Below are 27229 nucleotides of genomic sequence, written 5' to 3'. Positions count from 1 at the left end.
GCTGTTGAAGCATGACAGACCCCATAACATTTGGTCTCTGAGCTTGCTCCATCAAGCCTGGGTCAGTGGCCTCCATTCTCCAAGAGACTTCCATTGAGAGGAAGCCCTCCCCCCATTCTCCCAGACAATCTAACACACCTTCTGCCCTCATAAAACTCTTGGGCTCCTACAGGTATCAAAACAGCCAGACTTCAGGAAGCACGCTTCCCTCTCACTACTTTTTAATGTGAGATTTGTATTAATCCACTTGTATTCCCATTACCCCAACTGGGCATAAGTACTCACCATGCACCAGGGAAAGAAACAAACCCAATGTATCACATGAGAAATGCAGACAGAAATGTGGCAAGAGAGCAGAGAAATCCAAGAGACATCCCCAAGGAGTGAAAGTAACATGAAGGCTGCTCTCAGTACTCCAGCAGGTCCAGAGCAGGGCCCCAGAAATGCTCAAGTGGCTGGAACACCTCCCCTATGAAGAAAGGCTGAGAGAGTTCGGGTTGTTCAGCCTGGAGAAGCAAAGTCTCTGGGAAGACCTCCTTGCAGCCTTTCAATATATAAAGGGGTCTTATAAGAAAGGCACAGAGAGAGTTTTTACTTTTTGCCTGTAGTGACAGGACAAGGGGCAACAGTTTTACACTCGAAGAGGGTAGATTTAGACTGGATATAAGGAAGAAATGCACTGGGTTTCTAATGGCAGCCTGCATTATTATTGACCAGCTGGCACTTTCATACTTTATTTACAGTCTGTGGAGGTATTTGATGAGGACCTTCCCTGCCTATACCCATAAACCTTTTGGAAACACAATATTCAGGCATATCTAGACTGAACTGCAATATGTTTCTGATCCCATTAACAGCTCTAAGGCTCTTGTAACATAGGAAACTAAAGACAGAGAAATCTTGTGTCTTCCTGTGGAGCTAGCTTTTCTCTAGCCATAGATAGGATCAAGAGAACTACAGAATTGTATTTTTTCCTATTAATCTTGAAAACTTGGTATTTTAAGACATGCTTACTGGTACTTTTAATATTAATCTTGAAAACTTGGTATTTTAAGACATGCTTACTGGTACTTTGGGTGTTTGATGTAGCCATCTATAAACTCAATAGGTCAATGACTTGGGCTTCAGCCGAGTTCCACTTCATAGTTAAAGCTACAGGAACAGCAACAGTGTGCACACACACAATTTCTTACCACTGTAAAAGCGAATCATACAGCTGAGATCAGAGTTTGCTGCCTCTTCCTGCATTCTGACAGGATCATCAAAACCCAACCCAGCCAAGTAGTCATACACAATCTGAAGGGGTTTTTCTGTGGGCTCCAGCCTCCTGTCAAAATATACAAGAAAGTAGTTTGAGAACACAAAAAAGATTAAACAAGTCTCATCGCAGCTAAAGTGTAAGGAATACCGACATAATGGTTGTTCTACTCCTCTGAAAAAGCTTGGTAAGCACGCATCCTTGGGGTCTGTGCTTCCTGCTTGTCAAGTAGCACTTAAAAACTGTAGCACTTGAAAAATTACATTGCAGAAGGGAAACAGAGAGAAAAAGCGATACGCATAAGCCATAAAATCCAGAGTGATCGTTTCCATTCCATGATTTAAGGAGCACCAGGAGGAAACAATGACAAGAAACAAAACCAGAAATACTGCACAAAAAGCAGAGACCAAGTAATTAAAAAAACCCTACATATAAAGACTGAAAGATACAAAAAAACTCGACTAATTTCTCTTCCAAATGCAGTTTGGAGCAAAGCATAGGAGAATCCTTCTGAAGAATGGCTTCTAAGAAGAAAGAAAAAAGAAATTTCCCATTCTCTTTAGCTCTCATCAGTGAAAGGTTCTCATGCTTTGGCAAATTCATTCAAACGGTACATTTAAAGAAAAGATGTTCTTAGAACTGCAACACATCATAAGAAGGATTTATTCAAGTTAGCCACTGAATAAGTTATTTATTTAGAAATAAGAAATAATCAGTAAGAAAAAGTTCTCCTGAAACATCAGGTTTAGTATATTCAGAACAGAAACTAAGTTTTCTGATCCTCTCATCTCACTTCTTCCAGAGATGCTGAATTGTTAGTTTCTTGCTAAATTAGAAGTTTTATTTTAGGGAAAAAAGATCTTAGTGTAGAAGATTAAGCATGGAAAATGTAAGATGTGAGTTAAAATAAATTGCTCCAGTGGTCCACTCATTATCTACCATTAAAAATCCCCATTTTTAATCTAACAGTGCCTAGTCTCAGATTATGGTCACTGGACCTCAACTTGTCACCTATTCTTTAAACAGGTGTTTATAAATCACGAGACTAGTCTTTTCAAACTTCCTCTTCAAGATGAGGTTCAATGTGCTTTTAAAATTTTCTTGCAGCACGATGAGTCTACTTTGACTCAAAATAATTTTTACCACTGATTTTTTTTTTTTGTTTACCAACTTTCTGTAAGCACTAGCACCATGACTGTTTGCTGTATCCATCCACTGACTACACAAAACCATACAGAGACTTCGTCGTTCTACTCAACAGTAGAACCAAATACTCAACAGTATTTGTATTCTTGGATCAAAGCTGCTCTCAACTAACTGGCACGTTCACTCATATCCCTTCAATCCATGAGTCCTCATGAACTGCAGTTTTTGCAGGTTATGGCCTCCTTCCGCTCCGCTTTAGTATTTAGTACGCTTTTACATAAATATATCCTGTGGTATTTAAAAGCAGCGTTTTCCAGAGACTAGTGTATGCTAAACCGTCTAGATCAACCTGTTGCCCTGACTTCTCAGTACTCATCACTCCTTCCACCCATGCCTTCCTGAGCGGTTACTTTTCTTTTAGCTGCAGATTATTTACAGAGCAACTGAATGGTACAAGTCTACCTTTCTCCATTCAGACATATACTACCCCTCATCCCAAAAAAAAAAAAAAAAAAAGGGGGCTTACACTGAGTAACAGTTTCCAATTTGTAAGATATCAGCCAATATTGTAAGATATTCTGGCTTGTGCATTGCTTTTCTACCAATGACATTCAGAATATAGAACTGCAGAATGGTTTGGGTTGGAAGGGACCTTTTAAGGGTCACGTAGCTCAACCCTCCTGCAATGAGCAGGGACATCTTCAAGCAGATCAGGTTGCTCAGAGCCACATCCAACATCACACATTGCAACAAATGACTAATGCCTTTGGCGACCAACCCTGCCATTTCAAAGCATCAAGATCAAGTTTGTTCGGTAAGACCTGTTTTCTACTAAACTTTGTTGCCTTGCATACTTCATTTATACTGCATGTCTTAACGTGAACTATTTTATTACTGTACATACCAAACCTTTCCACTTCTTCTCAACTGAAGAACAAAAGTATTTCTGGTTCTTTTTAATGATTGTACTATAGTATTATCACTATTACTGACAGCTTTACAAATGCCATCTCATAATTAAGGCAGGATTGATTTCATAAAACATGCACCATTTACACAAGTATCTAGGCACCCAGACTTCCTTTGTAGTCAACAGGACAGACGTCAAAAAGTAAAATCACCTCAGGTATTTCAAGCACATACATTGCAACTCTTTCACTGTACACACAGGACCTCTGGATCAGACACAGCATTACTCTCAAAGTTATGGTCCAAAACAATGACAATTCTACCCTAGACAATGTACTTGATATACAGCTGATCCAGAAAACCAGTTCTTACTGCTTAATGTTTACTAAGCCTGATTAGGGCAACTTTGCTGCCCCTGTTTTGTTTTACATGGAAATACATCAACTTGCTAGCCAGAAGGCTGTATATGAAATAACCCCCTTCCTCTCACTTCAGAAATTGTCTCTTGGAACTTCTACTAACTAACAAACTGATGTCAGGCCTTGCAGACTCTAGTCTCTAGTGAGCCCTAAATATAATCAGAAAGTTACTGGCAAATTTCAACCCATAAATAGGCTTTAACAGATAAAGGAGGAAAACCTTAACCTGTATCTTCAAATCCACCCAAAGGATCACTCCCTGATAGAGCAAAGCAGAGATATTCCTGGTTTGCTTGGAATTCTGTTCTTACTCCTTCTTTGATTGGACTAGTAGGATTTAAATTTTAGGTTATGAAATATCAGCTGCCTTAACCAGTAGAAAACATTGTTTATTCATACCAGTATCTGTCACTGGTCATAATTTTTAGTTGATTTTTAGGAGTTATCCTAATTTTGTGAAGCTTCCAATGTGACTAAAAGCAATGTCAGATAGCAATTTGATATGTACTGTAAGTATACTTCAAAACTCATACATGAAAATAATATTCATACATCAATTTAAAGGTCAAGATGTAATCAGGTGACTGTCAGCAAATGCATGCCATTGTTGCTGTTACTGCTGGTTTGTTGTGTTTTTTTGTGGTGGTGCTTTTTTAAATAGAAAAAAAAATTTGCCTTTTCTTTCTGCCTCTTCTTTAAACCAGTAACGAAAAGGAAATAAAGAGCTAGCCAGTGTAGTTTAATGCAAATTCAGATAAATTTCAGCAGAAAGCACAACCCCTCTCCTTCCCTCTCTCCCCAGGCCTAACTATTCTCTTCTGGTATCCAAATGAGATGCTATGACACACATGTATGACATAGACACAGCTTCTGCCATGTTCCAAATTATTTGTAATGCCTTTTTTGAAGAAAAAAAAATTGTGAAAGCCAAATTCACCTAAATTTTCCAAAACAAATTAAACAAATGCTCAGAATCCACAGGAGTTTAAGGTATGTAATGCCAAATTACTGAGCTCAGATGATCATTGCTGTTCAACTTGCCAAAAATTCAGTACAGATACTTCTACCCCGTTATGCTGACTAGAAAGTGAGTTTAAACTCCATGGCAAGTATGGCATTAAATCATACAAAACAGTAATGCAAGTATTTAAGACTTTAAATACATACTTTTTCCAAAGTCAGTCCATCCATTAGCACTAGTAAAATGGAAATCAGATTTCTGAACTTTTTTTTTTTTAATTTTTTTTATCATCAACGGAATGTGGTTGGAACAAGCCTCGGGAGTGATCATCTAGTCCAACCCCCTACTCAAGCAGGGCCACCTATAGCCGGCTGTCCAGGACCTTGTTCAGTTGGGTTTGCAATATCTTGAAGGATGAAGACTCCACAACCTCCGTGGACAACCTATGCCAGTGCTCTGTCTCCCTCACAGGGAAAAAGTGCTTCCTGATGTTCCCTCCCCGTGTTTCAGTTTGTGCCCATCGCCTCTGGTCCTGTCACCAGGCACCACTGAAAGAAGTCTGGCTCCACCATCTCCATCTTTTTCCATCAGGTATTTATACACATTGATAAGATCCGCCTGAGCCTCCACCAGGCTGAAGAGTCCCAGCTCTCTCAGATGGGAGATGCTCCAGTCCCTTAATCATCTTAGTGGTTCTTTGCTGGACTCATACCAGTGAGTCCTCGCCTCTCTTGTACTCCCAGAACTGGACGCAGCCCTCCAGGTGTGGCCTCACCAGTGCCAGCAGAGGGGAAGGATCACCTCCTTGGACCTGCTGGCAACACACCTCCTAATGCAGCCCAGGTTGCTGCTGGCCCAGGTTGTTGCTGGCTCATGGTCAGCTTGTTGCTCACTGGGATGCCCTCGTCCTTCTCCACAAAGCTGCTTTCCAGCTAGTCAGCCCCGGTGTGTACTAATGCCTGCGGTTGTTCCTCCTCAGGTGCAGGACTTGGCTTTTCACTTTTTTGAACTTCATGAGGTTCCTCTCTACCTGTCTAGGTTTAGTTGTTTAGCTCTAATTGCATCAAATTTTAATCCCAAAACCACATGGAAGTTACCTGGTACTATTTAATGTGTCTAGAAGCAGAATCCAAGTTTGACTCAGTATCACAAAAAGTTTAACGTGCCTCTAATTGAGATGACTTCACTCTTGATGATGCCATCCACTTCACATCTTCAGTGAGATGAGAAGTCTTCCAAAATAGTTTGGAAAGCCTATAAACAAGGACCAAATCCCATGCTTCCCAAAATAAAATGGAAAATAGTGTCCAAAACAAACAACAAAAAAAGCTCAAAAAGGAAAACCGCAGTTGAGAATGGAAATTCAAACCATGCTGATCACCTGCAGCACCACCAATCAGTCTGACACTGCTCATCTTCTTGGAACTCCTGGAAACATACTAGTCCAGCTAAGACAGAGCTCTTTGTACAAGTATGAAAAGCTGATTTATGAAACGCTTTTTCTTTCCCTGCTTTGCAAGATGGACACAGGACAAGAGATTGGTTCAAAAGAGTGTTATGTCATCAATGCTTGTCTCTTTGCAGAGATTTTTTCAGTTCAAATGCACACTCTCAGTCTTTTTTAGGACCTTCTGTTGAGAGCTAAAAGCTTATACAGCCAAGCACTTTTATAAATATGTAACTGAGGTTTACATTATCACTTGATTTTTTTTGCTACAGATAGCAGTGAACATGACACCAAGCTTTCAAGAGAGCTTTCTAAGGCAATCTTGGAAATGACAAACCTGTGTATCCATCTCCTGTAACAGGCGAGATACTAGAAACTGGAATAAATAATAGATTGCACCAAACAATGCTGACTTCCAACACAGTAAACCCTGAGGTATTCTACACCCTTCAGTGCAGAATCCAAGAAGAATATGAGAGATTTGATTTGATATTCAAATATCTTGCCCAATTTTCCCTTGACAATGCCTAGATTCCAATTCTTGTGCTGTTAAAGCCTTATGCTTGCCAGAAAACAGCTTTTCCAGCACGTGATCCATGGCTCAGGAGCCATAAATGCTTGAATGTCACTCACAAAAAGAACACTTGAAGTAGTCTGCATCTAGATTTCCTAGGAAAAAAAAACAACCAACACTCAAACATTACAATTTTGTTGCTGAATGGACTGAGGCTTTTGCAGGCACACGCTGAACAACATACTTCTTACACATCAGGATTTAGGAAGAACCTTCATACAGTAAAGGGATAAGTGCTTTTCATATGACACAAATTAAATCACAGTTCTTCAGGTTGCTCAATACTCTGAGGTACAGTACTGTGGTTTACCCTCCTCAAAAAGCTGGATACTCTATCCCACCATAGTTGCCCCTTCTGGAGATAAGATCTGATTTTTTCATTATTTTTATTCTTCTCATCTTTCACTTCAGCAAGAGTTACTGCTGCAGGGTTTCAAAAGGCTAATTTGAAAAACCCTTAATTTTCTTTCTTGTACACATAAATCAAACTGATATGCTTCTTGCAGATGTCAAGCACAATGCCCTCAGTTTTGGGTTTTTTTCCTAAAAAAAAGCCATGTACAAAAGGAACATTGGCGGTAATATCTATTCAAGCCTAATCCCCTAACACATGTATCTCTCTTGCCATAGTACCATTCCTATCTGAAAACCAATCAAAAGAGTAATCTGTAGTATTGCACCATCTAGGTTTACTTGCTACTGGCTAGAAGATGAAAGCCTTGCCAAAAAGTTAAGTCTTCTGAATTCTTCAAGTTGTCTGCAAAATACCATAAATTGTTCAAAGTTCACTACCTAGGAAAAAGAGTTTGAGTTTACAGAAAAATCTACACCTAAAAAGTTGCATGGATGCAAGAGGCAATGACTGACCACTCCACAGATGAAGCGTGGCTTGCTGTCACACATTTCAACCCTGAAGACCTAGTGGGAAGGGTGTTTGACTCCCAGCCTGTGGCACAGCTACTCTTTTGGCACTAGCCATAAGCTGGGTCTGTGACCCAGGAAACACCAGCACAGAGTTCAGGCGTTTAGCTAATGATACTCACAGGTCCAGCACAGGGCTTTGTAAATAAAGCAATGAACAAACCAGCTCATTACCTACAGACGATATTCAAACCAGGAAAGGGAGAAATTCATTGAATGCCTTTGGTGACATTCTGGAGACCTGAGTGAATGGATCACTGGTCCAAACTCTTGTAAAGAGCCATCTGATTCACTAAACAAAAACCTGGGATAGGCCACGAAAGGGAAAACCAAAACCAGTATCTGGAAGGGCAGTTTCTATATGGAATTTCTTTACTAACATGATCAAGGCTGACAGGTTCCAAAGGCAATAGTTAAAGCTTGAGGTAGACATATATGCTTTCTCTTTGAGAGAAAGCAATGTGGTATGAAACCCAAACTGGCATGCAACCACATTAGAAATGTAAAATTCATCTTGTAGCCAGTGCAATACACACTGACTGCTAGCACATAGAGAACACCCCGGCTGTCATAGCAGCTGCTATTTGACACAAACAGCACGTTATATCCACATCAGTATCATACATCAGGTACTGGACACTTCCAATAGCTGGAGAAGCATCTCTGTTAAGCAAAGAGTAATGAGACAGAAAAGCCAACAAAAAGTAGCAAGAGTTCCACAACTCCTGCTGCAACTGTAGCTCTTTTTCACAAGCAAGTCAAGTTTCCAAACCTTTGTAGATTAAGTTTTTTTTGTGAGGAGTGTCCAGACCAAAGAAGGTATCTGTGCTATTTTTGTTTAATTCCCCCCTTCTGCAAGAAGGTATAATTTCTGAATATAAGAGAATGCCAACATAAGAAGAGATTCTAGCTAGAACTCAAAAGATCCTTGAGGTGCACTGTGGAGAAGAAAATTCTGACAGAAACTGACTCCCCTGTCCATAGACTTGAAAGGGAAATGCAGAATGATATAAGGACACCACTGAATATTTAAAGTGAATACACAAAAAAGGTTTATGTTATTCTTCCGTCTACTGTCCAGCTCTCAGTCTTCTGAAGCAGGGGCCAAATCAATCTTTGCCGTACTCAGCTTCTGAAAGTCAGTCACCTACTGATATTAAAAGGGCGAAGAATTCAGAAGTTGTTTGGGAGACAAACATGGTAAAATGCAATCAGATGCTTAACAGAGTAATTTGTATTCACAAACACATTATATTAAAGTAATCATCAAACTTTGTTAAAGGAAGGACTTATCTCAACAGGGCATGGGGATATCTTGAGCATTCTGTCATCTTCCTGTGGACATGCAAGCAGGTACCATTCAGGCCTGCTTCCTGTTACTAACACAGATGTTACTGAAGCAATACTGGTAACTCCCATTTCTCTACTGAGGGCACTCCCAGTAGGAAGTGATTCAGGGATCTCTTCTGTGGCAAATACCTTTTGAGAATTAGAGGGAAGGAACAGACTGTAATCAAAAACTTTTCATGAAACTTAAAACCAAGTTTGACAAAGTGCTAGACACGCCAAGAGGCAACAAGAGTGGGAACCAGACATTTACAACTCGGTGCTTGCTTCCAAAACACTGGTAACATGACCAGTTTGCTAATCCATTGCAAAGCCTGCCGCAAATCAAAGACAGCACAGCTACCTAGCATGAGAAGAGAGACAGATGTTTGAAAGAATTCAAACACAAAAACATTTCAAAAGCTAAAAAAAGTCAAAATGTTCCTCTCTGAACACATCTACAAGCTTTATCTAGCCTTTTTCATGATCTGCAGTAAAGGGTTCTGCCCTTCTTTCTAAATGCTGGAAAATCTACACACTGATAGGGTCCAAAACAAGCCAATTTCCTTATAAATTCTTTAAGCAATGAATGAAGATTTTCAGTTGCCTCGATGGCTACATTCAAGTGTCCATCTATCCTCACAGAGTATTTCTAACTAACCTATCCCTGGTTCCCATAACCCAGGCTGGGCAAGGCAAATAGGTCTAAACAACTTTTTTTCCAACAGTCAGTTTTGACCACATCCTATTCTCTGTATCTCTCGCCACTAGCACTCCCTCCCTCTACCTGATCAAACACATGCCATGTTTTTAAAATTTGGACGCATGGAACTTACGACTTTTGTTTTGTTACCAAAAAGCAGCTACTAGTCCTGTTCAGCGTGTGTTGTCTCTACCACTTAGCCTTCAAGTAAGAAGGCCACAGCAATTTTTTTCCTGCGGGAACAGAAGTGGTGACTTTGTAACTGAATCATAAGTCCAGAAGAATCGATGCAAAGTCTAAATCCTAACAAACCTAATAGGAGCCTGTCAACTTAGAGGAGTCTGTAATACACCCAACCCACAGCATAAAATTCATGCACATTAAACCCTGAGCCTAAATCAGGCTCTATTTTCAGCCTAAATTGTCTGCAGGCATAAAACATATAATCTGATGCTTAAGTCTTCTTTGTATAACCCTTACTATGCTATCTTTCTGTCTACCTTTATTATTTACCTGGCAAGTCTTCTTAGAAAAAAAAAAATGACTAACACATAAATATTACATGACATAACTGTGGAAGTACCTTACATGTTTCACCAGCTCAGAATAACTGTTTAAAGACTCTTAAATAGCTTAAGTTTTACTGGACACTAAAAGGAGCATATGAGCAGTAGCCTCTACCTACAAAGTGAGGTAGCACCAGCCAAACCCTTCCAGCTAAAACACCTATGGCTTAAGAGATGTGTGAAAGGCACTCCCATTTTTATGAATTGTATTACTCAAGGCTGTATCTACCTGCTACCACCTCTGTCTGTTACATATCCACCCTGCTAACATACGTAGGCACACAGTGAACAGAGCCCTATAAGACTAAAGCAAACACTTCTCAAAGAGATTTATCCTTTCTCAGCCCTCACCTGACCAGGTCTCCATGAAGTTGCAAAAAGAGGTTTTTCCTTCCTTCTCCATCGCATATCTCAGACGCTGGCGTGTCCACTGTACAGAGGACCAAGCGCAAGTCTGAAGAAGCAGCAGCTGCGGAATCTCTTCCATAAACATACACGCAGCCTCGTCTGACGTCCTCTTTCAGCCAGTCCCTCTCACGGGAACCAAACCGACTCCTGTTCAAACAGCTCCTGCTCCCATTGCGCTTCACGTTTCTCTGCAAGGCAGCCCAAACCAAAGTGTCAGCGGCCGCCTCCGGTTCGGTGTCTGACTGCCCTCCTCCCTCGACGGCCGCAGCTGACTGGCCCGAGCTCGCACGCAGCCACAGGCCGCAGGCGCAGCCGGGCCCGGGGCGAGCCCCGCCGCTCCGCTCAGCTGGGGCTCCTGCGCCGCCGGGCACCCCCCCATGACCGCTCGCGATGAGCCGGCGGGAGCCGCTGCGCCGGCGACAGGCCCCCGGGCACCGGCCACGCCGGGCCGGACAGAGCGCCAGGCCGCCTCGCTCGCACATGGGCACGGAAAGACCCCGGACTCACCCGGCCGTCCCGCCAAGGTCGAGTCGGGCAGCGCCCCAGGCGCGGCGCCGAACTGCCGCGGCGGCCCCGCGGCGACGACTCGCCCCAGCGCTGCCGAGCTGTCCCCGCACGGCCGGCGCAGCGCAGGCCCCAGTCCCCTCCTCACCTTCAGCACCCGAATGCCGCCATGGGGCCCGGTCCGGCCCCCCCGCGCGCCGCCCAGCGCCGCCGCCTCGTCCTCCTCAGGCTCCGGCGTCTCCCTGGGCCCCGGCGCGGGCCCGGGCCCCGGCCCAGCCTCCCCCATCGCCGGCCGGACGGCGAGACCCCGGGCAGCGGCGGCTCCGCCCCGGCTGCGCGCAGGCCCCGCCCCGGAAGCACGCCGGCTTCCACCGCCCGAGGGCCCGCCCCCAGCGGCGCTGCCGCCTGGGCCCGGGCCCGCTGGGTTGTCGGTTCACAGCGGTGTGTCGTGGCCTCCCCCGCGCGGGTGGCGAGAGGGGAGCGCTGCGGAAGCGCGGCCGGGGCGCAGCCGCTGCGTTACTTCACCCGCCTCAGGCCGCGCCCACGCCTCCTGCGTGCAGTGGAGCGCGAGCGCCGAGGCGGGGGACAAGCCAGGAGGTTCCAGCAAGGCGGCACACGACAGCAGCACTACCAGCACTGCGTTTATGTGACTTCATTAGCGTAAGTTAAGCAGCTGCTACGTAAGAAGTGCAAGGTATGAACTACTTACTAACCAGCTGAGGAAAGAACAAGCTTACCCATATGCTCCAAAACTGTCTTACCGGAAGAGTTCCTGCGCTTACCTCCAGCGTGTGTTACCCATCAGCCTTCCCTCTGACCATCATCTTCCTCACAGTGCTGCGCCGGTCCACCACGTTAGCTCAGGCAATCTTAACTATTGTCTGCTAATAACTATCATCATCGCTGTGCAGTTTACCGGAATTTGATTAATGCTTTAAGACAGCTACAGTTCATTCCCGAACAGCATCAAGCACATTAAAAACAAAACAGAAGCTTCCCACCTTCCCCGTAATCGCCAATAGTTCCAAACATTAACATACTTTAGCCTGTCATCATCACATTTCTTTCTGCTACACTAATTCCTGGCCTTAGCTCAGAGTTAAGTCCAGGCATGCTTTCCAAATTCTCACAGTTGGCATTACCAGTGCACCGAACACTTTCAATTCTATTACATGTTTCCTTTAAACATTTCCTGCCTTCTTGCTGGCCTATCTGAGCGTTTTGCTAAGCAGCATTGCGAATCTGCTCCTAGGCACATGTGCTGTATGTAGCACTGGCCATACAGCACCCCCCAGGCTTCGGCCCCATGCGCCAGGGGAACCCCAAGGAACGGCTTTCCCAACGGTCTGTCCCACTCCAGCACCAGGGCTGAAGGTGACTGAACATTTGCTGCCACAAACAGGCAGTTTCTGATGCCATTTTTAAGTTCTCTGGTATCTGGAGGGCTTTCCTATTTAAAACCAAGGTACTGACAGACAACCCATCTTACCAGCAAGGTTAGAAGTGCTCCCTGGCACTTCCTATTAATTCATGTCCTTAAACCAAGGCAGTCACAGGAAAGGCTGCCTAGTTCTTAACACTTCCAGACTATACATACAAGCTAAGACAACTTTAAAAAATGAAGTTTTCATTGGGTTTTCTCTGAAGAAAGGCACAATTACAATGCATTTCTAGCTACAGCTTTGTAGTTCTGTAACTGCTTTGCCTCAAGAGAATTTCCATAAAGGAAGGATGCATGGCAATACAGAGGAGATCATACTTTGCAGAGAGAAGTGCAATCATGTGTTAGAAAACACATGAAAAGTTACACAATAAAAAGTTACTATGACTAGAAAACGTAAAGAACCACCTTACAGGAGGCACGTGTATTGCTTTGATGGACAATGAGATTACAACAATCCTTGTCCCAGAGGCACATGGAGTATGAAACAGAGCTTTTTAATCAGCAAGACTGCAAACACCAGGGAAAAAATTCCCCATGTTCAGATCTTGTCACACCTCTCTAGCACCTGGACAAGTATTGCTGCTAGTACTTGACAAGCTCTTTCAGGGTGCTATTTCACATGAACTGTTCAGGCATTTTGTAATTGTGTACTCATTTTGCTCTCTAAATTTTCCTGGGAATTTTTTTAAATTCTGCCCTTACTGATTATTTCACATCATCTGACTTTGCCATGGCCAAACATTAAGAATCAGTAAGTCCTATCCCTCTGTACTAGCAAAAAGCAACACAGCACAATTTTAAATCATTGAATATTGACTCATTTTATTCGTCACTTCATAATTTGTTTCAACCAAAAGACAATACACACAGCAGAAGTCTAATGCATCCCATGTAAATGTTTACATCCGTTATGCTCCTCACTCACCTAAGACTCAGCATGTAAATTTTTAACATCTCAAAAATAGGTCAGCAGAAGTTCGAATGCCACCAGGCTCCCTGCTCAAATGGCATGTTTTCACTTTAAATTTGGTTGGGTTTGTTGGGGTTTTGTTTTTGTTTAACTATACTGTCAAAGAGGTGGGATGGGGCTTTATGTAAAATGTAAATTACAACATCAGGAAAGAAAAAGGAATATACAGGAATAGAGTGAAAGTTCAGAGGGAAGCAGTCCAGTAGCTCCTCCCTCACAGCTCCCAAGTAGAAAATGAATACATAGAAAGCGCACCAGCAGATCATAAAAAAAAAAAAAAAGCCATCTTTGCTGCTCTATCTTGCAGCTAGTACCAGCCTCGGGGAAGGCACTAAGTCACCTTTCCCAGCTGTTTCAGCATCTTCTGAGTTATATATCCAAGGTACTGTATAGGTGGCAGTCCCCTCACTGCTATTGCTTCAAAGGTTGTTCAAGGCCGTATTTTGTCCCATCAAAATCTGGACAAAGTTGAATCTTAGGACATTCTCTTCTCCCCCTTCAGGTCCATTATGGCCACTATTCTTTCTGTCATTTTTTGACTCAACATACATTCACTTGAAAAAACAGACATCCAACCTCTCCCAGCCCCAAAGTCTCCAATGCAGATATTAGTAAGATTAGCCATGAAGCCTGTATCTTGCTCCCTTTATATTCCCCTTACACTGAAGCAAGGAAAATGTTGACCAGACCTGTAAGAACTGTTGCATTCAACTGGTGGAAAAGACTCACCCTATCCTCAGAGTGCCTTAGATGTGGACATGCGAATACTCTCCAGTGAGAAAACAAAGCAGCAGCACAGAGCTTCAGAGATGCACTTAAGGGTCAAGGAGCTAGCAATGGTATCTAGTATTGCAGATATGGGAACATGTGAAACCTGGCCTTCCTTCTGGCATAACATTAGTACCCCATCCCTTTAGCAAGGGGAAGGGAAAGAGCTCCAAGGACAACAGGAATGTTCGGCTGCTACAAAGGAGTACTTCATAGCCAAGGGATGGCTTCAAGCAAAATGCATTTCAGGTACATGTATCACCCCCTTCAGCTCGATTCAGAAATACATGACAAAGTGCCTATTTCCCAAAACACAAAATACTCTGTGCAAGGGTGGCTGAAGGAGCCAAGAACATAGTAGGAATTTACCCTACAAGCTTCCCAGACAGAGACCAACAACAAAACCCAGCTGCTCTAGGAAACAGAAAACAAGTGCAACAAGGGGGACAAGATAAGTCGTTCCCAACTACGCTGCAACAAACTGTCCAGGAGAGAGACCATTTACTTCTTTCTCCCCATCTAATATCCTGCACCAGTGCTCTTTCTCAGCGAAAACAAATGGAAATTAATGTGTGCCAGCTTTCAGTACCAGTGACCGTATACAATTTTGTGAGGAGAATGGGAAAGTTTATGGGGCGTTCAGGAACTAAGGCAAAGACTTTCCAGTATCTTTGTATCTGGGACACGGAGCTCACTGGAGTCTAGATTTAACATGCTCAGCCTTCAACACTAAGGAGTCTGAGCTACTGGAGTGGTGAATAGCCACAACTGCAGTGAAAGCAACAAAAGTAAATGCTCAGCACCTAAAATGGACTTTGATTCAGCCATTTTCTGCCAGACTGCCTGCTTCATGATGCTTCTAACTAAAGCACAGTATCTGTCTCACCACTGATAGCCAAGGCATGACCCTGCCACAGTGCAGAATTACTTTTAAGGAAATCATACATCATTCTTCTAGATTTTATAACCCCATGCTGATACCAGTTCCAGTAGAGTAATAAAGCTCTCTGCTAATCCAAAGGCCCAACTATCAATCAATAAGGCAGCAAAAATACCCTCCAAGAGAAGCTAAAAACTCATTCCACTACATAGACCAGCACTGTCAGTGACAGTCTGTCCTAGATTATATTACTTAATGCAGTTAAAACCAAAGCAGCCTGAACAACTTTTAGTGGCCTCTTGCTCCTGATTCAATTTTCTTTAAGTACACTGTGCACCACTCTTGCAATGTTTTTGGCAAGGTCTGAAGCCTAGTGTTACCACTTTTGCAGACACAAAAAGCTGCAGCTAAGCTTGCCATCAGAGCACTGAATGATCACTATCTGGAAAGCCCTATAACAGAAATACAGCAGATGTGCCATCCGTTTCTTTCGAGAAAGCACTGGGTTGGAAGCTGGAGTGCCTTCAGGTTACCAGCACACTCATGGGTGAAGATCTAAGACATATCCTCCCCTCTACCTCCCTGAGGAGTGCTGAACTTCTGAACAGTTTTGTCACACTGTGCTTTATGTCCTACAGATTACCTCCATGAGAATTCACAGAACTGTACTACCTTGACAACAGGTCACAGTAGGAAGCATAACTGGACACAGCTTTCTGTAAGCTTAGAAGAGTACTGGACGTCACATCTTTGGATCCAAATACTCAAACAACTGTGTTCCATTCAAAAAAACCAGTTTAGTTACTCAGAATCTGAACCTGAATTAGCACACACCTCTGAAAGGGGAGCACGGAGCAAACTAGTAGGATCAATTAAGTAACAAAATGGGAAAAGGTCTCTTTAAACTGCATGGTCTTTATTTCAGTGCCAGTATTACAGATACAACACAAATATCCCAGTCAGAAGTAACTCAAATGGAATCCAGGGGGTCTACAACAAGCTCTGGAAATTAAACTGGGGAGAAGGTCTGGAATAACTGGGAAGAGCAACTTTGCAGTATAGTCTCTGATGGGTCTCCCTGCAGCAACAGAGCCCTTGCTCAAAGATTGATCTACAAAATTGAATGTGTTTTTTCTACCCAAAAACCACAACTAATGGGTTAAAAAGCTTTGAAACTGTCTGTGGTAGAAAACCAGCTGTTCATTTGATCTCTACATCTCTCATACATTACCACACTTTTGGGGGAAGCTACAGAAGACTCTGAATCTGCATGGCTGTAGCTATTGATGGAAAGAAAGATAATTCAAGTGTAAGGTCTTCATTTCCAAGTACAGCACCAATTCAATTTTATCAACTCTTACCAGCACCTCTTTTCCTGCACTGTCCCAGGTTTACAGATGAACTCCCAAGGCCTAAAACTTGCTCTTTGTATGTGTCACATAACTAAGAGGTGGGTGTATACCATAATGCACTGAATAGGCCATAAGAAGCCTCCAGCCCCTGCAGACATATGGGATACAAGAAGAAAGAGGCAGGGCAGCTTGACATTCCTCAAGTCCCCAGTCCTAGCCCCAGAGTAAAGTGCCTGAAGGAATCCAGCTAGTCATGAATGACAACACGCCCTGCCCACCCCAGGGGAAAAAAGACAGCAGAAAGAAGGGGCAGCTGTTCACTTGCTGCAGAAAGAAGAAAGTTTCCCTGCTAGAAATTCCAGACTTCTCTTCCAACCAGGCTGTGTTTCTTTGCAGGGGGAGGAGGAGAAGGGAATGTTGCTTCTGGCTGTGAATGCATGTGTGAGGGAGTGCACAGTAGCCTCCACAAGCCACCAGCCTCATCAGCGGAGGAGAGGAGATTAGTCTTAACAGATATGCTTCAAAGTCAGCAATCACTTCAGGAAAATTCCTCCTCATCAGCAGGTCTCATCTGTTCCCCATGCCCATGGTGCAGTTTGGGGGATTGCCAAGGATCACAACCTTCTTCCCAGAGTTCTTTTGATTGGGTGGGGTGAGAATAAGAATGGTGCCAGAGCCTCACTGCCAAGACTGAGGGGGGAAGTTGTTGACTTCTGCTAGATCCTGCATTGCTGAGCCCTTGTGATTATATGTCAACTTGATCCGCATACGTAGTTGTTGCTACAAGAGAAAAGGAGGGGAAAAAAAAAAACACACACAAACAAACACAAAACAAATTCAGGTCTTCATTAAAGGTCAGCGAATCCCCCCGAGTCCAGCTCCCCGCCCTTACCCCACGAATACAAAACACAGACCTTTCCTCACCACAAGAGCTTGCTGGAAGAATGTTCAGAGTAAGCTATGACACTGCAGATAAATGCTTAATTTGGTAGGATGTTGATTGGTCACTGTAGTTCTCGGATCAGGAACAAGCTCTCAGAAAAGCTATAGCACAGCTTCTACCCACATCTGTCTCTGCACTGGCCCTGCTCTCACAAGCACTGAAGTCCTTAAATACAAAAATAACTGCCTTAAAAATCCCAGTTAACAATGGAAGAAAGCAGGAGGCAGATTCAGGCTCTGCTGCTCTGCACTTAGGCTCACAGGGAGAGGTGTCATTTCCCATACTAGCTGTTCACTCAAAGTAGCGGTCTGGAAACTTTAAGTATTGCATATCTCGGTAGCGCTATGAAGGAAATAGCCTAAGAAAGACTGGAAACAGAGTCTCTAAGAACATTTCCTGTGAGTAAATGGTGGAATAGCTCAGAAGTTGTTTTACACTCTGTCATTTGGCTCCCATCCAGATACTAGGTAGCCCTGAATAATAGCTAGAGCATAGCATGCTCCAGCCAGGTTCCCTATTCTCCTCACTCTCAAAAAACCCTTGTTTCCCAAAATCCTTAAAAGGAAAAGCAAAAAGTTGGCTATTTCTGGCTCTTTTGCCCGTACCTACAGGGAAATGGGCAAAAGGAATAGCAGAGGGAAGAAAGGAACACAATGACTGCTCCAACCAGGCTCAGGATAAAGCAGCTATGCTTTATCACTAATAGATCAATATAATCAGTGTCAGTTTTTGTTGTATTTGGTGTTGTTTTCGGATACTGGCTATCAGTTTCAGTCCAGCATAATGACAGACCATGTCCAGGTGAACAGACTTTTTTACAACACCAACAAGACAAACAGCTACCTCCTAAATAGCAAGGTTGTTCCAAAGTTGCCTCCCTCAGAGTATTCCAGGTAACTACACTATCTCATGGACGGGGTTCTTGCAAAGCTGTGCTTTCAGGCAGTAGCAATTTAAAGGACAGTAAGAGATGCACAGATGCCTGAGGTAGAAGAGTCAGAAAACAGTGGGCAAGAGAAGGTGCAAAAATACTATTTTGCACCTCTGTATTCTGAAGTGTTCATAGGAGTTCTGGTGTTCCAACAAGAAAGCATCCCACTATCTCAGTGTATTTCACCTTGTGGGGCCCCATCTGAGGTAAATACATCGCGACTTGTGGCACCTTACAGGAAAACTCTTAAACCCTCCCAAGTTCAGAAAATAACTTTCAAGGTGATCTTTCAAAGGTGCTTTACACCACCAAAGAAAAATCCGCATCAGATGTATGCAAGACAGAGAATAATTAGTCTTCTGCCTTAATATAGGCAGCACGGAACATGCTATACGGAGATAAGGGGAGATGCATGGAAATCACAAAATCGATGCACAAAACAACAGCCATTTCAGTGAAATCTTAGGCTTAACATCTAGAGCAGTACATAAGTGTTAACCTATGAAAAACATAAAATGTTTTAAGTTCTTAAAGATGTTTAAGACCTTAAGGGTGTCCCACCAAGGAAGAAATATGTGATCTCAATCTTTTTTGATGCCATCTGAATACTTGCAAAGCCTCTTAAGGAGGACATGTGGGCCACACCCCTCCCTGCCCTCAAGTCTGTTGTATCTCAGTCTTGAAGCCTACCTCTGAAGGCTGTAAAACAAATGGAATTATGATTAAATCACACCTGAAGATTCTTTCCATCAACTGTTTAAAACTACACTCATCACATTAAAAACAAATGACACCGCTTGAGAAAACAGACAGTTTTGTTAAGATTATGGATCGAGCTACTTTTTGTGTAACAAACATTTCAAGTAATGCCACTACAGAGCGCGAGAACAAATGTTACAAATATTTATATGGCAAGATGCTTGCCTTTCAGACATCACTGTTACAACACATACAAACACCAGGTTGAGCTCCTCTAGAAAGGCCATCTAATAACTTGTTTAACAACCATCTGATGCAAAAGACATTCGTGAATTCAAGAGAACAAAGCTGTGAATTTGTTTTAGCAGTATAACCAAATAGAAGGCCAACCTTGTGCCTAGGACCCCCTGCATTTTTCATAACTTTTTCCTAACTCTAACCAAAATGGCTGTCATTAAAAAACACATCATTCACTACCATCACTCCTCGTCTCTCATCAGAGATGCATCCTTAACTGACCGCCACTAAATGCACGATTCCAAGACAATATCTTTAGTAACTGTTCTTGGAATCACTCACCTTTTGTGGATTCAGGACTTTAATGACCTGTGTGATGGTCCCCGAGTTAAATGCAGGGATGACACTGCTGCTGGGAGACAGGAGCTGCAGCTGGAATGTCTAAAGAAAGGGTAAAGAGAAAACAATTTGATGCTTAATCAAATAAGATGAAAGGATTTGTTTGCACTGAGAGAAGGCAAGGAAAATCAAGAGTTCAGCTCCTGGCCCTGACAGTATATGTATAGCCACAATAAGGTCAAATAATCAGTTCTTAAATTCCCTATCTGTAAAGAACAAAATACTCACTGGCCCACCTGCTTTCTACACAAGTGAGATCCAGGTAGCACAAATACCAGGGGGTGAGGGCTTACTGTAGTGAATCAAGATCAGCAGTGATGCATTGTTTCAAGTGTCACATGCAGAGGAACAGTCAAGACTGTTCAGCACACCTGTAACTTCAGGAGGCCCATTCTTTCCCTAATTCCTTCCAATGGCAGGTATGAAACCTATCCAAATTAAAGTTAGAGCATTATTAATTCTTAGAAGTGAAACTCCCAGAAGTGAATGTATTTTCCCAAACTTGAAGAACATTCCAATCACACTCTGCTTAAATGGTCTGCTCTACTATTAACTAGGCAATATCTGTCTCTCATATTTGGTGCTGCAGCTAAGTGCAAGGGGAGATAATTCACCGCTTAAAGGCGGACCATCACTAATCACCATGTGGTGACTCATTTCAACTTTTATAAGCAGCTAATAGCTTCAAAAGATTTTTTTCATGTATTCATAGCTGCAAAGAGCATGGTATATTTCCTAGAAATTAAGAATAAAGGGAAAGATTAGTGCCTTCACTTTTTTTTTTTTGACCCAGCATTTTTCTGCATGTCATTTAGCAACCTTCCTAGAAAGTGGTGATGTTAAAACAAAATTTTGTCCAAGTGGAAGTAGTCCAATCTGAGAGGAACTGGTGTTCTACTGCATTTATAACATTTACTTTCAGACTAGAATGAGATGACCAAACTGAGCACTAAGCTAAGAGAACCTATTAACAGCTCTTAGCCTTGCTGACCATGCTGCAAGTTTCTGTCTACATGAAAGCACCCATCAGAAAGTATTTTCAGCTGGCCCTCAACCTATCTCTGTAGTTGCCATAAGTGGCTCTACCTTTGGTACTGCAGCTTGGAAAACAAAATCCGTCATATCCAGCTCTGTGCTGTTGGAGGCCTGTATCGTGATTACAGTGACGCTAGGGTTGGTGTTTGACCTCTCGAAGGTGAAGTCAATCTTCAGACCATTCTTGTTGTATGCAGTAATTGAGGGGATTCCTGCAGAAAACAAAAAGACAGCAGACCTACAGGCTCTGGAGATCATTTTCAACATCATAGAACACATTTAAGTTACCCCAGACATGAACTCTTCTGAAGATTAAACACACCCCCTCTTCCTGCTCCAGTGTCTGTGCCACACCACTCTCAAATCCCCTATTTCTTTACCACCCCTTGTTTCCTCTTCTAGCTGCACGCTGTGGCACCTTAGGCTAAGGATTTGTATGTCCCTAACCTGCAGCAATGTCATTGAAGAGAGGCTGTGATGAAAGTCCATCAAGCAGGAATGGAGGCTGTGCTATCTGGGGCGCAGGGGCAGATACTGAAGAACCTACAAGAAATATTGAAGGATTATTACTTAGCTGTCATGAAGAGTATTTACTCTTTCTTCAAAGATCAACTGCTGCACATCATATTTCTTTACATGAAGATCTACAAGTCATCTGTGTTGTCATCCTCACCTTCTCAGCTTTCACTAACAAGGACTAGCTCCTCTTGAGCTAGCAGGCATTCAAATGGAATGAATTCCTTACATCTCCCAGTCCTCTCTGGAAAGGCTCACAGCATTCCCAGGCTGGAGTGTGAAAATGCTCTAGTCTCGCCAGCTAATCTGCAGAGTCAGCCTGTGACTTCATTCCTCAACCCCCACCTGTATGCTAATATGCATCTTGGTAAGAGTAAGTGTGAAGACTAGGATTTGTTAGAAAGTGAAGAGCTAGCGAGCCCTCATCCCACCCCAGGACTGAAAATATAGACTTTAAAGAGATGCAGCCTCCTCACCTGTTAGGTTGAGGTCTCCCAGGAGGTCAAGGAGCTCCCCACCAGCAGAGGCTGGCTTGCTTGTAGGTGCAGTGGGGATTACAGGTGTTATATCACTTCCTCCCAACAAGTCCAACAAATCATTTGCCTAAAGAGAGAGTGGATGTAATAGTTACATATTCAACTTCCTGCTACTTTCCCTTGCAAATGTAATGGATTCTACTTGCTCTCAGATTGAAGACCAACAGAGCTGCTAGCCAGTCAGAGACGTTCTTAGTTTGGCTATGGTCACATGCCCCACGAGAGGTCTAGTTTCCATGCCCTCGAGACCACAGAGATAGAGAAGGATGGAGTTTGTGTACACTGAGACAGGTTGGGGGATATATGGCTTTACCCCACACTGCTCTTGCACTCCCCACAATGACTTCTTCCACACACCTGTTCTTGACACTAGAGCCATCAGAGCAGAGAGATGATGCAGTCATCACCGGGCCAGAACCAGCAAAGATGCAGAGAGGGGGAGGGATATGGTCTCAGCTTACTGTTGGCAGTGGCTAGTAGCCAGTGGAAACTTATCCTAGATCAGTTTTCATTACCTGGCTAGCAGGCTGCAATCCAGATGGTGGAGGTTTGGTTTCCAGTACCGCTGGCTCTGTCTCTCCATTGGTCTGTACAATCTCAGCAGGGCCATTTGCGGTGATTTTCTCCATTACTGGCATTCTCTCAAGCAGGGCTGGCCTGAAAGAAGCTGACATAGTTACACTGTGCCATCTTCCTGGATCCCAATCCAAATACTCAGACATTCAGGAGATGATACATACAGGGCAACCTGCCTTTTCCTTTTAGCTCTAATGCAGGGGAACTGTAAGACTGCATGACAGCTTAAGGCAGTCAGAAGCAATCCCTGGCATTCTGGGCCTGCGTAAATACATCAGACAGCTGAAAGCCAAACAAGGCCTCCTGTTTTCCCCTAGTACTTGACACAGTTTCCACTGTGGGACTAGGATAATAAACCCAAGACAAAGATTAAATAACTGAACAATGGTGGATTAACTCTGGACATGGGACACTCGATTGCTCTGTTCCATATGCAGTTGAGTCAGAGAGTCAGCTCACTTCACTTCTCTTTGCAGAAGGGTTAACAACTTAGAACAGGTGACAAAGTTGTAAAAGCAAATCACCATGCTCTCATTTAGCCAAATTAAGTTTCCAAAGAGATTAAGTTCAGCCCTTGAGAGTACCCTTCTGAAATGATACAGAAGAGGCACAGGATCCAGAATCCCAACATCAAAACAAAAAAACCTAGGAAAACCTGTAAAAGGAGAACTAAGCTGTAATACAAGAAAGGCCATTACCCTTGCAGATCAAGCCACAAAGTGCTGCATGTAATAGCGGTAAGTCACCCTGTCTACACATCATCTGGGATGAAAAAGTATTCCAGTGCCAAGAAACCCAACAATGGGCCACATTTTTGACCGTGAAAAAAAAGTCTTTATTAACAAAAACTATTGAACATTGACCTTTACACTGTAATGAACACCAGAATATACTGGGGGACGGGGCAGGGGGGGACACGGACATGCATGACAGGGCAATGGGACCAAAACAGATACTGTCTTGTAAAACTGAGTGAAGTTCACATATGTTTTTCTGAAGTGCAACGCTTCCCAAAACTATGAATGGCATACACTGCCATCTGATCAAAAGCCAGCTGATTGCCAGACACTGTTGTCTGCAATGGTCAACTCAGATCAAAAGCCTCTCATGCTAGATTTTTCTCAACTCATTCATAAGGCTTCATGTGAAGCTGCCCTAGGCAGCTCTCAAGCCCTAGCTCATTAATATGACTTTCCCAGGAACAATCTGAGTTGCTGCATGGATCCCACAGGAGGAGAGAAAAGAGGAAATCACAAGGATGTTGTCCCCTACACATAGTGAATAGGATGGTACCTATGGAAAAAAGTGATTGTGAAGAGCCTTTGAAACAAGGTTTGGAGGCCCCTACAAACACAGGCAATATTTAGTCCAGTGGCACCCATTTTCTCTCTGCCCTCTCATCTAGACTCTGAAATGGATTCTCCTCCATCCAGTGGAATCTTATGGAGCTTTCAAGGGTGGATGAAGTTAATCCTCAGAAGATCTCCAATCTTATGATCCCAATGGAACAGAATCTGTGGTGCTCCTATGTATCAACAATTAACTATTGCACATAGCAGATTAATGACCATTCTGCAAAGAATTACAGCTTTAGTTATCGCAAAAAAGCAGGATTTTAACTTCCTCATAAAGAAACAATCACTTGAGCAAAGGAAAGATGAATGGGAACTTTTCAACGGTAAGGTGTAAAGAGATTAACATGCTCATGAATCGTAGGACAGGGATGCTGAGTGGTGCAGTGAAATAGTATGTCTTTGCATGCAGAATTTGAGATTTTAAACAGATTCTACAAGAAGATTCTACTTTAAAAGTATTAACAGTTGGAAGAATTACCTCAAGTTCAGAGCACTGCTTAGGAGGACAGATAAGTAGATCTCTGCATGTTTATTCCAAAGACATTTTAAAATCAGTTTGAACCTAATGACTGCGGTAATGCTAGTATGTAAAAGCTACCTGCAAACACTTACTTAGCTAGCAAATTTAAGATTCAACCTAGAAGCAAAAATTAGTCAAGTTCAAGCTCAAAGCAGGGCAAATGTTTTAGTAGAGAAAGTCTCTGATCGCAGAACCATCTCCCAGGATACGTTAAGTTCTTAAAACACTCGATAACGCTATAGATGAGGAAGGTATTCTAGTTCCTCTGCAATCCTACCAAAAATCACCAAAGCTCTCAAAGCAAAGTGTGGTACACAGGAGATTAGAGTACATTATAATCCTTTTCAAACACCAAAACTCATCAGTACTTACCTCATGTGATCATATTTCTTGAAAAGTGCATTATATTCCACTGCCCTCTGCTGTAGCTCCACATCGATGCTGCTGCCATAGATGGAAACTACCTTCTTAATGCGACTGTGTGGGGGCAGGGGAGGAAAACAACAAACAAGCACACCACAGAATTAGCAGCAGTGAGCAAGGGATTAGCATGTGTTGTCCAGAAGACCCTATCTGTCTTCTGCTCAACAGGTGTCCTGTGTAACTCATTTAAAACAGTAGTCACTGCTGTTTTCCTAGAGTATATATGCAACATCCAGTTTTTAACTGTCCCTTCACAATAGCATCACCAGGTAATTAATATACCACCACAAGGTATATCATAAGAAAGCTCAACTACCCACACCAAGAAGCCATCAGTAGGAAAACAAGGCTATTTTTCTCTTCATTGTCTGAAAAAGGAATTGGAAAGAACAGTCCGCTGAAAGTAAGGACTTATCTTCCCCATAAAGGGGTTCTCAAGCAACAGCAGCATCGTTTAAGTCCCTTCACAGGAGAGGACATCCACAGAGAAAACAGTACAAATCAGTGGAAGTCTTCCACCCTGCAAGTAAGGGAGGACTGTAAAAGCCAAAAAAATAACAGGATGACTCTTGTAAACCATGGAAGCAGAACATGTCCAAGGAATACTTCTACTGAAGACAATTAATGCCAACATATTCACAACAAAGCCCTGTGCAGTACAACATCAATGAGAACTCACTTGACAGTGCAGGTGAACCTTGTAGAAAGCTTCATTATGGCAGTGAGAGCATAGCCTCGTGTAACAGATGCAGACATATTAGATATTAGGACGCTTTCTAAAATATCGAGAACTTCATCCTCTGTTACCTGAAAAGGTACAGAAAGGTTAGGCTGAGACAGAGAGAGCTTTGCAGCAAGCCTTCCAGAGCATACCGTAAAAACCTGTCTCTTGCTTAATGGCCATGTCATACCTCCTCCACAACCTTGTGAGCCTGTAGCATATGTTCAGAGTGTATAAGACAGATGCGTCTAGGTGGAGATCTTACGATACTATTTTTAAAATACAGATCCTGTTCCACACATTACAAAACAGGTTTATCACCAAAATACAGAGCTTCGACCCTAGCAGATACCCTGCAAGCTAGGTTATCACCGAAAGCACACCGCTCTGCCAATTGTAGCTGCAGTCCTCACAGTGAGTGTTTATGCAGACCATGCCTGTAGCATAGCAAGGAGATTCCTGTCCAGGGTCCACCATCATGAACACCAATGTTAAGTAACTCTTGCAAACATTCCCCTCACACAGCCAGCGTCAAGCAGCTGCAGCCTCAGCCAGGTACACAGTTGTTCTTCCTTCCCAAGGTATACCTGTATTGGTTCCTCTTCTTCACACTGACCAGACACCAGAAGATCTCCATACTCTCCTATGCACCAAGAGGCCACTTGCACCAGGGGCTGCTGTTAGAAGGAAAAATCAGATGCCTCAGAGATAAATGGATGCCTGCATGACAAATTAAACCATCACCATTTCCCAGGGCAAGTTTAGCCCTCCTTCCAGCCAAGGAAGTTCTCCACAACAGAAGAAATAGGCATATTTGATTCAATCAAGAATTCCGTAAGAGAATTAGAAAAAATAAAAAGAACGTAAACTTACAGGACACACGCCTCTGCTGCAGTCTGTTCCTTGGAACTAGACAGTGTGATGTTGACTTACCTCGAGATGCTTAGTAACCATGCTTATTGCAGTTTAACAAGGAAACTGAAGCTGGTCACATTTGGCATTACCTGGGAGTAATCACCAAGGATGGCTTTGTAGAGTCTCTGCACAGTATAGGCATGCATCTCCACACTATTAGTTATTAGCTGAATCAGATTGGGAACGGCATCATCACGAACATAACTTCCTGCCTGCAAGAATAATTCAAGAGACAAATAAAAGTTGTTAGGTTTCACTATCCGACTTCTCAGTAACACCCAGCATCTGCTGATATCCTTCACAAAGCCACCTGATGTGCATGGAAATAAAAATCAACCTCCTCATCCCCAAGCACTTTACGGTTGATTTTGAGCAGGCTCAGATGGGTAGAAGTACAAGACAGTACATTTTCCCAATGAACTGCACTATACCCAGAGAAATCCATACTCTAGATATCCTGAAATTGTCAAAAGAAATTGTCCTTTGCTGCAGAAGGAACAAAAAGCAACACAGAAAACTGCTCTGTTAAATAGAAGTCTTTAAGTCAAAGACACCCTGGGGAACGAACGCAGCTTATTCAGTTGCTTGCTCAAAGCCAGACTCTATGCCAAATAAGCACAGGACCCATGAACTTGCCTACATATCACTGGTTACAGGATAGGAACATGGAGCTCAGAAGGGAAAGCCCACTTTAAGGCCAGGAAAGTATGTGGGACAATACACAATCGCATAGCTCTGGCACTGAAGGGAAGATGTATACTGTTCAAAACCTGTTCAGTTTAGGCACTCCCCTGGCACTGAGAGCATGCAAAAAGAAGGAAATTAAGTGAGCCCAGTTAAGTCAACTAAGTGAGAATCCACCTAGCC

The 27229-nt window shown here is 43.1% G+C and overlaps 2 protein-coding genes across 3 annotated transcripts in view; both read right to left on the bottom strand.

Annotated features, from left to right (window-relative positions):
* PHLPP2 (PH domain and leucine rich repeat protein phosphatase 2) overlaps positions 1 to 11466 on the bottom strand; it is a gene marked incomplete at its 3' end in the record, with an annotated part of 34985 nt that extends 23519 nt beyond the window's left edge. Inside the window, exons 1-3 of the mRNA XM_082005902.1 lie at positions 11291 to 11466; positions 10582 to 10826; positions 1194 to 1327 (exon numbers count right to left, since the gene is read on the bottom strand). Coding sequence (XP_081862028.1) covers positions 1194 to 1327; positions 10582 to 10826; positions 11291 to 11428 — 517 coding nt within the window. The 5' untranslated portion in view covers positions 11429 to 11466. The remainder of the gene's footprint in view (positions 1 to 1193; positions 1328 to 10581; positions 10827 to 11290) is intronic.
* Positions 11467 to 17081: 5615 nt separating this feature from the next.
* The window catches only part of AP1G1 (adaptor related protein complex 1 subunit gamma 1), a gene marked incomplete at its 5' end in the record, with an annotated part of 37928 nt that continues 27780 nt past the window's right edge, over positions 17082 to 27229 (bottom strand). For both annotated transcript variants that reach the window (XM_082005588.1, XM_082005589.1), the window contains 10 exons: positions 17082 to 17336; positions 19709 to 19807; positions 20852 to 21012; positions 21248 to 21343; positions 21793 to 21919; positions 22368 to 22509; positions 24676 to 24780; positions 25406 to 25533; positions 26035 to 26124; positions 26452 to 26574. In XM_082005588.1, the coding sequence (XP_081861714.1) occupies positions 17235 to 17336; positions 19709 to 19807; positions 20852 to 21012; positions 21248 to 21343; positions 21793 to 21919; positions 22368 to 22509; positions 24676 to 24780; positions 25406 to 25533; positions 26035 to 26124; positions 26452 to 26574 (1173 nt within the window). In that variant the 3' untranslated portion in view covers positions 17082 to 17234. The remainder of the gene's footprint in view (positions 17337 to 19708; positions 19808 to 20851; positions 21013 to 21247; positions 21344 to 21792; positions 21920 to 22367; positions 22510 to 24675; positions 24781 to 25405; positions 25534 to 26034; positions 26125 to 26451; positions 26575 to 27229) is intronic.

The sequence above is a fragment of the Phaethon aethereus genome (genome assembly GCF_964289735.1).
Source record: "Phaethon aethereus genome assembly, chromosome: 13".
Classification (NCBI taxonomy): Eukaryota; Metazoa; Chordata; class Aves; order Phaethontiformes; family Phaethontidae; genus Phaethon; species Phaethon aethereus.
Note: the sequence above shows the minus strand (reverse complement) of the source record. Positions and strands in the feature narration are given on the sequence as shown.